This window comes from Lycorma delicatula, chromosome 5 (assembly GCF_047948215.1).
Source record: "Lycorma delicatula isolate Av1 chromosome 5, ASM4794821v1, whole genome shotgun sequence".
Lineage (NCBI taxonomy): Eukaryota > Metazoa > Arthropoda > Insecta > Hemiptera > Fulgoridae > Lycorma > Lycorma delicatula.
Genome location: NC_134459.1, coordinates 38,107,151 through 38,123,372, shown reverse-complemented (window position 1 = coordinate 38,123,372; position 16,222 = coordinate 38,107,151). Strand labels below are relative to the sequence as shown.

At 28.0% G+C, this 16,222-nt stretch overlaps 1 protein-coding gene across 2 annotated transcripts in view; it reads right to left on the bottom strand.

Annotated features, from left to right (window-relative positions):
- The window catches only part of P5CS (Delta[1]-pyrroline-5-carboxylate synthase), a 264,054-nt gene that overhangs the window by 2,095 nt on the left and 245,737 nt on the right, over positions 1-16,222 (bottom strand). For both annotated transcript variants that reach the window (XM_075365901.1, XM_075365902.1), the window contains one exon: positions 4,817-4,912. In XM_075365901.1, coding sequence (XP_075222016.1) covers positions 4,817-4,912 — 96 coding nt within the window. The remainder of the gene's footprint in view (positions 1-4,816; positions 4,913-16,222) is intronic.

Genomic DNA, 16,222 nt, shown 5'->3' with positions numbered 1-16,222 from the left:
TACGTGAAGATTTTATATTGTTCAAGTACATTGAAATGTTTTTTTTTATGTGTTGTAAATAGCAGAATTTGCACAGAGTGATTAATAGCCTAGTATGTGTATCCTACTTCCATAAGTTACTGTAAAATCTAATTCTGTTGTTTGTGGGATCTGTATGAATTCATCATGTTGATGATGTGGCTTGCACATCATCATGGATGATGTGCAATATGTGTAATGTTTGGTGTAATATTTAATGTCTGTTTGGTGTAATATTTAATGCAATCAGGGTATCACTGCAGTTTAACTTGTAATTTCTGTGTTTGTTAGTTTTGTTTTGTTAGAACTCTGAGTAATCTTTCTTGAAAATGTTAGTGATTTTACATAGCAACCCAGGAATAAACAAATTAAGCTGCAGAAATTGAAATTAGTATTATGTAAAACAGACTGGACACACTATTAGCAACAATGGTAACTCCACTGAAGAAGGTGATATTGAACAGCTCTGAAAGGTCTTATTGAATAATAAATTCCAATAATTTGGGAGCAAGTTATTTTATGGCTAACATTTAAATTAAATGAATGTCTTATTAATAATATTATTATTTATTAATTACTATCACAGAAATAAAATCAAACATGCAAATTGTATTGTTAATGACTTTTAACTGAAAGAATGAAATTGGTTTTCAAAATGGTTAATAAAAAAAATAATAAATCATGAAATTCTTTCTTTTCTTCCATACCGATTAAAAAATCTTCTAGTTTATATTAGTTAAATCTACTAATTTAGATTAAATTATCATCTAATTATTTCTAAATCAAATTTTATAGCTGTATAATTTTATCACTTTTCAATATGCTGAATTATTTGCTTTTGCATCATCTGAGTGTGTTTATTTCTCACAAAAAGAAACTACTGACAGTAGTGAATGGGAATGTAATTGGTAATATGCAGTACCATGTAATCTCAATCAAAATGGCAGAACATGCATCAAAGCTTTCAATAACCCTCCTTTCATTATATTTAATTAGAGAGTTGTCAAAGCAATAAGTCAAAAAGGAAAAGTGATAATTTAGTTAATGGATAAAATTATTTTCTAACCCTCTTCTTTGTTAATATTAACTAGTTTTATGTAGATAAGTATTCTTTGTAGAGTAATTAGTCTATTCCTTGTTAGTATTATCTAGTTTTATATTTTTATTACATTTAATTTATAATCTTAGATTTGAAATTAAGAAATATATTTTAATAAAAAAAAATGAAATTAATAAGACAACTAACGTACTGAGATTAATTAGTGAGCAACTTCCATGAATTTCTTTAAAGAATAAAATACTGATAATTTTTATAAATTTATGTTGTGTTTAAAAGTAGATTAGCAAGTCATAAATGTAAGTTTCAACCAGTCACAACTTTTAACTATAGCTTATTAATACTTACAATATCACTGGTTTTTGTCTGGATAAGAGTGAATAAATTTAATAAATTCTCAACTGAATAAAAACAATAGGTAATGAAAAAATGTTTCAGATTCTTGTTAACCTCATTTCTTTATAATTTTGGTTTGATTTATTAATCTGAAGTCGGTAGAATACTACGTAATAAGCACAATAGAATGAATTTCATTTAAAAAGGATTTCAAATTGGGAAATTTTGATTTTTCATATTATTGCGTCATTAAAGTAAGGGTTATAGATTGGACTGGAAGAAATTTTAGCAGTCTAATAGTTAGTTATTGTAGGTGTATTTTCTTCAGAATGATTTTAATGTAAGAAAAGTTTCAATTTATAATCAGTTTGTTAATTGAAAACTGTTTCAAATAAGTCCCTGTGCTTTACACTTCTTTTACATTGTAATCTATAGGCTCTATGTCACTAACTGATTATTTGAACTTTCATTCATCTTGATCACATCCTGCCCCTTTTAATCTTGATGAACACAGTTATGGTGAAAATCACATTTCTGATCAAATATAAATGAATAATCTCTATGGTGCTTGAATGATTGATATTTAAAAACTAAAAAGATTACAGAATAAATACAGATAATACGGAATGGCATCATACTGATTTAAAAAAAAATTGAATAGATAAAAATCCTTCTATTTTAAAACTAAACTTATTCTTATTGCTTGTTTTTGAAGTACAAAAATTATTGTTTTGTAATCAATTTACACTAGAGAGCTAAATCAGATGTTAATTAGGATCTTAAAATTAGCCTGATAAAAAACTATTAATGTAAAAATAATATTTGTAAAAAACTTTGATCTTGAACAGAAAATTAAGTTGATAGTGTAACATGGAATTCCCACCTAAGGATTATGTTGATAATTATTCCAAAAAAATTAGCATAGTCTACCTGTAATGGTCCATTGTAATATAGAATACTGAGAGGATGAGTAGGAGGCCTGTCTTTATCTGACAGGACACTTTCAGCCAGTTGACTTATAGTTCATCAATGGATTGGAAACAGTCTCTTGTGCTGGTTCATGGGTATCCCCCTACCACTTACAAAGGAGCGCTCACTGATTTTAAAGGTTCTAGTTTCTTCAGGATGAAGAACCTAATAGTGATAGACCTGCATCCACTGATAATGAGGAAAGATTTGAGAATGAAGAAAGAGATGGGCAATGAAAAGGACCAAAGGTGATTGGTCAGTTTACCACTTTTCACAAGAGTAAGGTAAATCAAAATTATTAATTTGTAAGAATACAATTTAGTCAAGTTTAAAGTTGACTACAATCAGTTTTCCAAATTTTTGAAGGATATTCTGATGAAAAGATCATTATGTTTTTACCATGCAAATCATTGTTGTTATCAGCAAATCATAAATGCAAATCTTTGGATATCTCAGTAAGTAGCATTCTGGAATTGAAGGTTGTGATTTAAGGGCAACATAACATATTAGTGTATAGTTATAAGCTAAGCCAATAAACTGGTTCCTATAGATCACCAAAGTTAAACAACCTTGGGAGCTGTTTTGCTATAATATATTGACATTTATTAGTGACTATGACCATAGCAGCTGGTGCTAGTTGAAAATAAAAGAAAAGACTTTGCTTCATTCACTTCATTGGTGTAAAATATTTTTTTACTTAAAAAAATATATATTTCATGACTTAATACTTGTTTCATTAGTCAGTTCTAAGAAAATAAAATGAGTGCACAACCTTTTTCTGTAAAAATAAAATTGAAAAAATTAATTCAAAGTTTTATTATTTTGGACTGGATCTGTAAATTTAAATTGGCAGAGTGTTATTTTACTTCTGTTTGGTTGTGCTCTTGCATGAATAGTTACAACAAACAAAATTTCATTAATTTTTTCTTATCGCTTAATTAAGTCAAACATAATTACAATTATAATTTAACATTAAAATATACTTTAAAAAAAATTATTTTATTTTTAGAATTATTGTTTGTCTTTAGACTAGATTGTAACTTAAGAAGTACAGGTCTGTTTTAAATGAGATTTTCACCATAAGTAATTTGATTATTATCAGAAATAATTATAAGTTATCATGGGAACGTGTTTAAAAAATGTGCCACCCTCGTTTAATAACAAACTATTTTCTTCTTTTTTTTGTAATTTTTTTGGTTATTATAAATTCTATCAAAAAATTACTGGAACAATAATAATTAAAGGTCATACAATTTGAAACAACTTTTGTTTCTTTAGGGCCTACTTCTGTCTTTCCTGGAAAAAAATGGTTATCTGGCTTGCTTTGCAATCTATGGAAAATTTTATACACATATTTAAATCCAATATTTACAACAGATTTTTTTTCAAACACTTTTTGAGATATCAGTCTAGGATTCCCATTTTAGGAATAAAAATTGGTTTTTAGTCATTTTCTTGATCATTTTGTCTAAAATTTCCCAAAAGTTCATATATTTTTCTATACCTTTAATCTAAGAAAGGAAAATAAATCTTTTCTTAGATAAAAAGTATAGATCATCCTACCGAGCTGGTCTAGTACTGTCATTGCAAATCAGTTGTTTAGCAGCTGATTTTTGAAGTTGAAGGTTCTGAGGTTCAAATCCTAATAAAAATTAGTGGTTTTTATATAGATATGAATACTAGACAGTGGATGCTAGAGTTCTTTTGTGGTTGGGGTTCAATTAACAATATGTCTCAACCATGGTTGGTTGGAGTCTGTACAAGACTACACCTTGTTTACATGTCATACATATCATCCTCATCTCATTGGGCCACAGGGGGGGAATTAATTTTTATTTAGAAAAATTAACCTTTCCGGTATTCTAAAAAAATTCTCCTATTTGGAACAATGTACGTACAAGCAAATATACTTGCAGATACAACTAATGTATGTACGTACATAAAACAAATGAGGTAAAAATAAGAGAGTATAACTTTAAAGATCTTTTAATGCAATTACTTAAACCGTATATGTTTGAATTTTTAGTTTCATAACTAAATAAATAAACTAAATTAAGTAATTTCATAACTAAAGTATTTCATAACTAAATTAAGTAAACTATATTTCAGGGACTTCTAATGAAGAATTTAATCTTATATTACAGTTATATAATGTAACAATACGTCTTAGAGATTTAGAATATGTTTTGCCAGTCTAACAATGATAATCTTTATTTCTATTTGATCTTTTATTTTTTAAAAAAATTATACAATGTTTTTAAGTATTTTCTTCTGTCATCTTTCACATTAGTCTAATCATTTTGATTTTAACTTTATAATAAGAAGTAAAAAAAACAAAAAAAACTACAAGATATAGTAAAAACTATAGCTTTAGTAAAAACTGATAAATATAATGAAAAAAAGAAAGACCTTTTAGAAACAACTTTGTTTACTTACCTAAACCAAATCTGAATCCATCAGCAAACCTGGAACTAGCATTGTGAAACACACATGCACTATCTACATCTCTTTGGAATACTCTGGCTTTTTCATCTGAAACAGTAAGAAGTAATAATAAAATCATTTTTAAAAATAAAATTTGATCATTTTTATTTTCAAGGTTTTATTTCCCACTATATACAGTTAATTATATTAATGCCTAATTATTTAATTTAATGAGTGATATATTTGGAAGTACAGCTCAATAATTACATATTTTAAATTACATTTATTTATAATTAGTCATATGTGTAAGGTTTGTAGAATACAATGAAAGTTTTTTTAAAACACATTAATAATTAGTGAATATATTATGGTATAAATTGTTTTGCATGGAAAGGAGGAAACAGTCACCTAAAGATAATTAGGAACTAAGCTTGTTAAAGGATATGAAGAAGCTACCTTCATATGTTACCTACAGTTTTGTATTATGGCTGGAGGATATTATTATAAGAATTTCTGAAGAGACCATTCTGGTAATATTGATATCAATATGGACAAGGTATGAATAATGTGATGTATTTTTATTTTAATTTGAGCATGAACAAAATCACAGCACTGTACAACAATCAGAAAGTACTTGTTAAAATTTCTGCTTATAAATTAAATTATTTCCAGAAAAAAATTGGTAATCGTACAATAAATAAATGAATTCGCTTATTTATTTGTATTTTTCTAATTTTAAATTTTAAGTCTTTTCTTCATAAATGTTAGTGTTCTCCATGCATTGTATTTTATTTTCTATGTTATAATATATGCAACACAATACCATACAAGATGGTTAAAAATCTGAGTGCAAAATCTTGTTGTTTAATGGAGGGAATCTAAATAAATGTAGTTTGTTTGGTTCATTCCACTTATAGAATATCTTGACCATGTTTATCTGATTATCTAAATTATAAAATTAAACAATAATTTAGTAAATTTTCTGGTTTGGAACAAAGTATTGATTTTTGTTTACTTGTAATGATTAAATACTTGGATCAACTTAAAATTTTAGATTTATCTATCTCATATTACATACTAATAAAATGTTGGTTTTTGTGGTTCGAGTAACAAGATGCAATATTAATAATCTTTTTTTTTGAATAAGTACTACAGAAAAGAAACATTTTTTAAAAGAATTAATGTAATCTCTTCATCCATTTTGAATCGATGGAAAAGAAGAAAATAGAATTCGTAATATGTTTCCAATTTGTTTGATGTAGTATTTAGTGTCTACTAGATATAAAGGACATGTAGGTATGCTACTTGTAACAGTTTAAACCTTTTGCAGTCATCTTATAGAAACAGAAGACAATTGTAAAAAAAAATAGCTACAAAAAATAAATTTTCACATAGCATGTAAAAACCAAAATCTCAATACTTTTAACAAACTGAGATATACACTTAAATTAAATTTTATAAAAACAATATATAAATGAACACTTATAACGAAATCAAACATGTTGCAATACATACTGTGAGTGTCTTTTAAGTGATTCCTAAACACTTAAAAGACAGGTATCATTAACTCCATTAAGAAGGTGCTGCAGAGTTAGCAGTGAAAAATTAATCTGGAAGTACAATTTTCATATTATTTTGAAAGTGAATTAACAATTGTTAAAATGTGTTGTTTTGTCAAATAGATCAATATTTCATTAGTTTGATCAATTTATAAATACAATTCTCTTTACTTTCCTTCATCAAATCCATTCAAACATTAAATAATACTGTATAGTTAAATATTTGTGTAATTTCAAGAAGTGCTGGAAACAGTTATTTCTTAATGGAACAATATTACATACCCTTATTCTATGCAGGATGTGTCATCCCACCATACTGTATGTATAGGATGTTTATAAACATAAAGATCATAATAATTTGTTAAATCAATAGACTGATAGGTCCAATTTTGAAAAAGCTTACTCATGTCCTATATCTTACATCCAACAATTATTTTTAGGGAGCAAGGAGGCCAGGTAGGAAGTTATTATAGAAATTAAGGTAATTAAAATAAAATAGGGGAAGCAATCTTTATGATTAGTTTGTCTGGTGCTATTCCAGTAAGGTTTTGTAAGTGGTAGCAGGTAATATGATTCTTCATTTAATAAAGTTTGTTGTTTGTGTAAAAGCACATACAAAATTTAAAAATTGTTATATTAATCCAAACTTTAGGGAATGTCTTATAACTTAAGCTTAGACAGAATTAGTTAAACAAAGCATTGTTTTTTTTTCAGAACGACTTCATTTTATGAATTTAATTTCATCTTAATATATGACTGCTGAAGTGTCAATCAAAATATTAGGAATGAATTAAATTGCAGCCTTGTATAATTTTATATATCTTGTGATCTTGGAACTAAACCTAACACACAGTACTAACAACATGAATTATTTAAAGGCATGCTTACTTTTTATTTACTGGTTCTTAATGTAATTTCTTTCAATGGAACAATGGAACAATGGTAATTTATCTGCATAATACTTCAGTATTATGCAGATAAATTACAAAATAATAATGTTATGGTTTATCAGAAATATTTTAATTCACTAGTTGATAATAGCTATGTTTTTGTTATGGCATATCATTTTAATTTTTTTTTTAGTTACATTGTAATTCATATTCAAGGTCATATCATTGTTTTTCTGCTGCAAACATTAAAATGATAGATTTGCTAAACTTTTAGTCATTGTCTAGTTAAATTTTCTGGTAAATTATCTATCAGATTTTTGTTTCCTTCTGTGCTTAGTTAACACAAAAGAAATGATATGTTTTAAAATAAACATAAACTTTTACTGAACCAAATTTGATAAATAAGATGTTTTTAATATTCAAAACATTTTCAGTTGTGATTACCATCTCAATTACTAGTGATATCATTCTTACCCTGGCATCAGCTTGTGCTATGCTAATGATCTTTTTTTTAATTAGGCAGAAAATTATTTAGAATGTAATCTAAAAGTGCGTTGGATTTGAATTGAATGTGTTTATTTCGTATACCATTGTTGTGTGCTTGTATACTTTCATTCAAAAGCTCAACAACAATGTACTAAATCATCAAACTTAATTCAAATTAATACTTTTCAAATACGAGGGTTATTTTTTTTTTAAGGTCCAATCGGTCACAAAATTAAAACCACAGTGAAAATAAAAAATTTTTATTTGTAACAAGTACTTATATAGTTACGCTATTTCTCATAGTCGCCACAACGATTTAGACATTTGCCATAGGATGGTACCAACTTTATAATACCCTCATCATAGAACGGAGCCACCTGTGTTTTCAGCCATGTTTCTGTGCTGGTCTGCAGCTTGATGTCTGTGCCAAAATGTTGTCTTCCTAGCCACTGTTTCATGTGAGCAAAGAGGTGAAAACCGGTTGGAGCCAAGTCTGAGCTGCATGGTGGGTGATCAAACACTTACCAACGAAAACGCTGCAGGAGCTTCTTTGTTATAGCTGCAGTGTGCGGCCGAGCATTGTTGTGGAGAAAGACAATGCCTGATGACAACATTCCTCTCTGCTTATTCTGAGTTGCCCTTCGTAGACGTTGAAGAGTCACACAGTATGAGGCTGCAGTGATGGTCGTGCCACGTTCCATGAATTTCACCAAGAGAACTCCATTCCGGTCCCAGAACACAGTAGCCATACACTTTCTGTTCGCTTGAACTTCTTTGGTTTACTGGGGGAATGAGAATGCATCCACTGTTTGGATTGTTCTTTTGTTTCTTCAGTTTCGAAATGGACCCATGTCTCGTCCCCTTTGACAATTTTGTTCAAAATATCTTCTCCTTCATTGTGGTAGCACTGGAGATACGTTAGGGAGGCGTCCATTCTCATTGTTTTGTGACGGTTGGACAGCATCTTGCGAACCCATCTTGCACACAGTTTGTGATACTGAAATCTCTCACTCACAATGGTGTAGATAGCTGACCTTGAAATTTCAGGAAACTAATCACTCAATAAAGAAATTGTGAACCGACGATTTTCTCGAATTACTTCATCCATTCGCTCAATGAGATCATTGGTTGACACTTGCTTCCTTCCCTGACCGCCTGCATCATGAACATCTGTACGTCCTGCTTTAAAGTTTCTGCACCATTATCGCACTTTGCTGTCACTCATTGAAGTTTCACCATACACATTACTTATTCGTCGATGAATTTCAGCTGCATTACACCCCTCAGCCCCTCAGAAATCGAATTACCGCACACACTTCACACTTGGCGGGAGATGCTATTGTTGTAGACATGTTTATGTGCTAGCTGTGTGTTCGGAACTAAATGAAGTGATGCGGCGTGATTGAAGGCCATACTAGAGACACTGCGCAACACATATGCGCAAAGGTTCATCCAATTTTTGTACGGGTTTTTATTTCGCGACCCATCGGACCTTGAAAAAAAAATAATCCTCGTACACTCCAAATATGCATCTGTCTAATTAAAAAAAAAAAAAAACTAAAGAAACACCAGCAATAATATTAGCTGACTCCAGGATGAGAAACATCTTAGCACCAGTCATTGAGGATAGTTGAAAAGGCCACTGAAAACATTCAGAAGAAAGTTATTAAGAAAATTTTATTTATAAAATTTGTTTGGTGTGAAATTTCAAAAATTTATATTTTTACATAATTTTTATGGCTAAATGTCATGAAGAAAAACAGAAGATAAAAGGGCTTAAGCAGATTATTATACACACACACACATATATATATATATATATATATATATATATATATATATATATATATATGTATATATTTGAAGCTAGTGAAACATTCCAAGTCTTAGAGGAATAAACCTAAAAAAACCTTCTCTAGATGATCTAAATCTGAACTGACCTAAAATCTTCTCTGTCATCTTGATGAAAATGCTTTGTTACCATTCTTTTGGAGAAAATTTCTGTTCATGTTTTCATATGAGAAAAAATTAGGTTACATCTGTAATGAGTAAATTTTTCGAATATTGTCAGACAATTTATTAATTGTTAAATTGTTTATTGCATGGAATGGAATTGTTTATTACAATAAATAAATTTTTAAAAATTTTATTTATTTTTCATTAGTGGTATAAGAATTTAGAAAAAACTTCATAATTGATCTATTTTTCAAATTATTACACAATAAAATACTAAAAATTCAATACTTTTTGTTAAAGTTACTCTGCATTCTAAGTTAGCTGAATCAAAACTTGTCAGTAGTGAGTACATCTCTAAAAATATCAGACAGTACTTTGAGCAAAAGTGAGAAATTAAATAAATTAGACATGCTTGCATCTTATATTTTACTTGCATGCTTTGGAATGAAACTGAGTCAAATAAAAAATTTAATTTGTTACAGGTTTTAAATTTGTTAACAATCTATCATTATAATTTACTCAAGCGCGTAATCTTAAAAGCATTTCTCTTTAATCATTTTCTCCTTTTGTTTAATCTTTTTAAAAATGTTTCCTAAAATTTGATGCTATTCAGAGAAAATTATGCTAATTACATAACTTCTGACAATAAAAAACTATAATAAGAATTTTTCATTCTTATAAGTAGTAAAGAAAAAAATTATGAAATTTTTTGTTTATTAAGTTAAATCATTGACAGCTTCCACAGATGAAGTTCAAAGCTCACTGATTTAAATTAGCAGGACTATGGACTGTCAGTTAGAACATATTTTCTAGAGTAATCAATCTGAAATGTACTGTATTATAGAAGAGAATTTGTATATGCAGAAAAAAGTATTGTAAAAGAATGAAATCACTTTTGTTAGAGGTAATTTAACATATAAACTTAAGCATTGATTGGAAATATTGAACAGAAATTTGGAAATGCATGAAAAATACAAACCCTGACCAGGATTTCAACCCAGAACTCTCTGATGAAAAACTAAGGCACTACCACTCTGCTCAGTAGTTAAAACTAATTTGGGTAGATTTATTACCCAATTTTTTTTATAATGACATCAGTTTTATTACAGAATGTAGGTTTTTCTCCAAAGACATTTCTGAGAAAATTAAGTTGCACACTAATATTAGTAGATTAGTACATAGTTCTTTCTAATTATTTTAATTTCACGAAAAAAAAAATATTTTTATACAAGTTTCATGCTTTTAATGAAATGTTTATAACAAAGAACCATATAAGAAATGGAATGTGTATTAAAATTTTTAAAAGAATATGGAGTTAATGAAATATGAATTATAAAATAAAGTTGTCTCATGAGTCTGTAGTCTTTTGAACAATGACTGTTTCCTTTAATTTTATTTCAAACAACCAACATCTCATTTTGAGTTTCTTTTGTCATCTGATTTTTAAATATTTGTCACAGTTATGAGAGCTTTATTCTGTTGAATTTTCAAAGGAAAATGCAAATAAATTAATGAGGTGGAAATAAGAAAAAAGCTTGGAGAAATACTCTGCTTTTCAACTCAACGTAGACATAAATTTAAATGTATATACTGTACTGTGGGGCGAGTTAACTATAATTACAACCTTAATTAATGCAGAAGAGTAATCTGAATAAACAGTTTATGAATTTTAATTACTAATTTTTAAAACATGTTATGAATTTAATTAAAATATAACAACTTTTACATTGTATTTCAGCAGCTGATTTCTGCCTTGGATTAATCTTTATAAGATGTAAAATACAGCATGGATTTTTAAATAAGTTTATTATGAGATAAAAATTTGACAAAAAAAATTTCATTTTAACAAAATATAATGTAATGTTTATTTATTGCTATTATTATTTTTGGGTTTCTACTTATATTCCTTTATAGTCATTCCTTAATACTCTTGACCAAGGGGCAGAAATTATACTAACCAAGAAGAGAGAAGGGATGCAAAAGAACAATCTTCAAATTAAATTAAAGTTTAATTTAGTGTCTTTTAAGAAATTATTATTATTAAACTAAAGTTTAATAAAAATTATTTAATTATTATAAAATTTTATGAGAGAACAGTGGATTATTTTTTTAATAAGCTCTGTTTATCTTTAAACAAGAAACAACTGAAAAAAGGACACATAAATGAGTTTAATTGATGCTTTAATGATTCCTTTAATGAAAGGTTGATAGAAGCTGGAAACATACTTTCCATTTCATATTCCTCTTCTTTTGACATCAAAACTGGATATCTTATTTATTATGTAGACAACAGCATGAATAATACAATACATGGTAACCACTGTGTTGATTATACATAAAAGTATGAATTCAATAAAATAAAAAGTAATTTCTAACAACATTAACAATTGAAAACTATAAAATAAAAAGAATTTTAATAATATAAATCACAACAGACAACTGGTAGATAAATATATATTTCCATTTCCTATTGTCAGACTCTTGGGTCTGGATATTCATTTTTTGATGTATCAAAAGGGAGTAGTCCTCCAGAGTGCTACAGGATAAATCAGTATCTAATGGTTTCATACTGGTTGTTTGGCCATTTAAAAAATTCAACTCTAAACATAAAGTTTCAAAATGATAATTTAGAAATTTTTGCTAGTAATATTCATAAATAAACCAATATATTTAAAGAACCCTTTGACATGGACTGATCTTCCAAAGAATGATATAAGCCAATGTTTTTGTACTAATATTTGAAATATGGACTGAAGCTGGTATTAAGGGAGGGTAATAATGAAAAAAAATTAGCTCACGCTAGACCAGTTTGATTTGAATTCATTCAGATTTATTTTATAAAATACTTCAAAGGGAATGTTTTTGATTAACTGAGTTCTGGCAATGTAGACAGTGTTATTAGATTTTGTTTTTAAAAAAAATCATCTAAAAATAAATCCTAAATTGGGCAAAATTAATGCACATATGTTCGAGATACAGAGAATATAAACAAACATTTCATACAATAATATTTTAAATCATCTTGAAGCAACAGGGCATACATACAAAAATATACAATAACACATAAAAATCACGATCTCAATGCACTTGAATGACAGGAAATTTACCAATGAACTAGATATGAAATAAAAGAAGTAAACAACATATTAAATGTAGAAAATGATCAAATGCTATCTTATCATTTGCCGAATGGATTTTTCTTACCAATTTAACATAGTACCTAAATACTTATTATAAAATATGCTGATAAAGGAACTGTATAATGATTTTGAAAAAATTTCAACAAGCACAGTTTCATATAATTTGAAGTTAAGTCTATAACATTAAAAAAAAATTCTATTTTATCAACTGATGAATGTATTTACTGAGTTATTGTAATGATAGTGGATTTTAAAGCAAAATTTTATTGCTCTGGATGATTATAAAATTGTTATTGAAAGAATAATGATATAAATAAAAAGGAAGAAAGAGAAGAGAAATCAGGAACTCTCATTTTAATAAATTACAAAAACAGTTAGCTATAGTAACTGTGTAATTGTACTTTTCAAGTGGATAAGTAGTTTGAAATGTATTAAATAAGAAGAAACAGACAGTTGCTGTAGAAACTGTTATTTTAAATATTTTTGAATGTTAAAAATAATCTAAATAAATTGAAACATGCGTGTTAGCATGGACATAAAAGAGGGATATTCAAATAAACTTGATTTTAGAAAGAATAATACTTTTTTTGTGTATTATTAACAATGTATTATAATCATAAATTAAAATGTTAATTTCATAACTGTCAAGTGCTCTTTCCCAACACTAAATCACAGTCACAGTGTTAATATATTTTTGTTTTATTGAAAATGTCAGGTTATATCTCAACTTAAAAATTTAAAGTTATATTGTACTAAAATTCACAAGTTATATCATTAACTTCTTTTTAACTTTTGATATTTATATATGTGTCTGCTATTGGAAAAAAATTTAAATCCATTTCTTAACACAAATTAATTTAGTATGGGGTTTAGTATCAAGACACACTGACATCATATTCAACTTACACATAATGAATTGTTACTGGATATAGAGTAATTTAACTCTAGTAAAATTTATTTATTTATTTATAATTTATTTATATATTTATAATTTATAATTTATTTATTTGTTTTTTAAATGTGGATTTGACCATTATCATTTTATCCATGTGTCAATCATGTGAAATAATTCTATTATTTATCTCACATTTTAAGTAGTTTTTAAGTAGACCATTTTTAAAATTACAAAATCGTTTTAAATTAATGTTTATGATCACACTGATAAACATAATTTTTGTTTCCTAACATTTGATACATGATTTTAATCTTTTTTTGATACTGAAAACGAATATGAACTCAGAATCTTTCTATCACCTACCATTTTTGAAAAATGTTTAAATTTTAATTAAAGGATTTTTTTCATTTTTCAACATATAGTTAGCATTTTAAGCTCCTATATTGCATTTTGCTAGCTCATTTTTTATTGTTTAACTTTGTTAACATAATTTGTAAGCTGTAAATAAATAATACTAGAAAAAGAATTAAATCATATTATAGTCACATATTACGATATCATATCTAATACTGAAGAGTGAGCCTTCATGGACAAGATTAATCATGTCTGTGCAAGTCAAAACATGTAGCTGAAAACACAGCTGTTTGTTTGTATTAAGCACTAGATTTAGGAATGAATTAATTTTGTTCATTCTTAAGTTTGTTAACAGTTGCAGTGTCATAGTGCCTCGATGTTGTGTAATGATGTGGATGTCTTTTGTTATGTATGTGGTGAGTTTACCGTAAAATTAAATAGAAAAAACATTACACCTTTAATTAAAAAAGCATATCATTTGTATTTTCAATGTAAAATTGGTGATCTGGATAAGATGTGGGCTCCTCATATAGTATGGACTAATTGTTCTGTATATTTAAGAGGATGCTGAAAGGCCTTCATGGACAAGGTTAATCATGTCTGTGCAAGTCAAAACATGTAGCTGAAAACACAGCTTCTGCATACATGGAAGGCTTTGCTATTTGGTGTATGTGGTTTAGCGTGAACCAAAGGATCATGTAACCAATTGTTACTTTTGATTAACAAGTGTGTCTGGAATTTCTAAAAAATCTAAACATACTGTAAAATATCCTTCATTGAAATTTGCAATCAGGCCTGTACCTCACAATGAAATTATTCCAGTTCCTGAGCCACCTGTGAATGTATGTTTTGAAAGCAGCGATGAAGAATCAGGCAGTACTGAAGAAGACAACAATGATTTTGATTTTGAATTATCTTCCAATAAGCCACATCTTATATCACAAGGTGAATTAAATGACATATTTAGAGATTTAAATTTATCAAAAAATCAAGCTGAACAGTTAGGATCAAGACTGAAAGGTTGAAATTTACTTCAAAAAAATACAAAAATTTTGGGCTTTTGAAGCCAACAAAAAGAACTTTCTCAGTACTTTATTGATGAAAATAACTTGATTTATTGTACACATATTGATGAGCTTATGTTACTCTTGTTCACAAACCTGAGGACTGGCGCCTTTTCATAGATTCGTCCAAGTATAGTTTAAAAGTGTTTCTACTACACAATGGCAACAGATACCATTCGCTTATGGTATTAGTTTGAAAGAGACATTTGATGTGATGAATGATGTTCTTGAAAAAATAAATTATAAAAAACAGCAGGAACATATGTGATGGTTTGAAAGTTATAGCTATGGTTTGTTAGGCATGTGGTTAGGCACATGTGTTTTAAAACACAAAGTACATGTGTTTTCTTTGTGAATGAGACAGCTGAGCTAGGGATAAAAGTTATGTTACCAAAGAGTGGAAGAAATGATACAACTAAAATTTCGAATGGAAAAATATTATTCATGAGCCCTTAGCTGAACCCAAAAAAATATTTTTACCCCCTCTCTATATCAAGCTAGGACTAATGAAAAATTTTGTAAAAGCAGTGAAGAAGAATAGTCCCAGATTTTTGTACATCAGGCAGAAATTTTTGAATGTAAGTGGAGGAAAAATTAAAGAATATTTGTTGGTTCTCAAATAAGAGAGTTGGTCAAAAATGATGTATTTCACTGAATGTTAAAAAATGTAGAAAGTGCAGCTTGGGCTTCAGTTAGAGATGTTTGTAAAACATTAATACAAAAATTAGCAAACAAAAATCCGACAATTACCATGATATTGTTAATCGACTTCTTACTTTATACAGAGCTATGGGATGTAATGTCTTGAAAATACATTGCCTCCACTCACATCTGAATTTTCTCCCGGACAACCTTGATGACATAAGTGACGAACATGGTGAATGTTTCCATCAAGACATTTCAGTGATGGAAAGTGATGGAATAAAGGGAAATGGAATACTAACATGTTAGCCGATTATTATTGGACATTAATTTGGGATGTGCCTGAGGCTATTTATAAAAGAAAAGCATCAGCGAAATCATTCTAACACAGGTTTGGCCATGCAAAATTATAAATTTTACATTTAACTATAT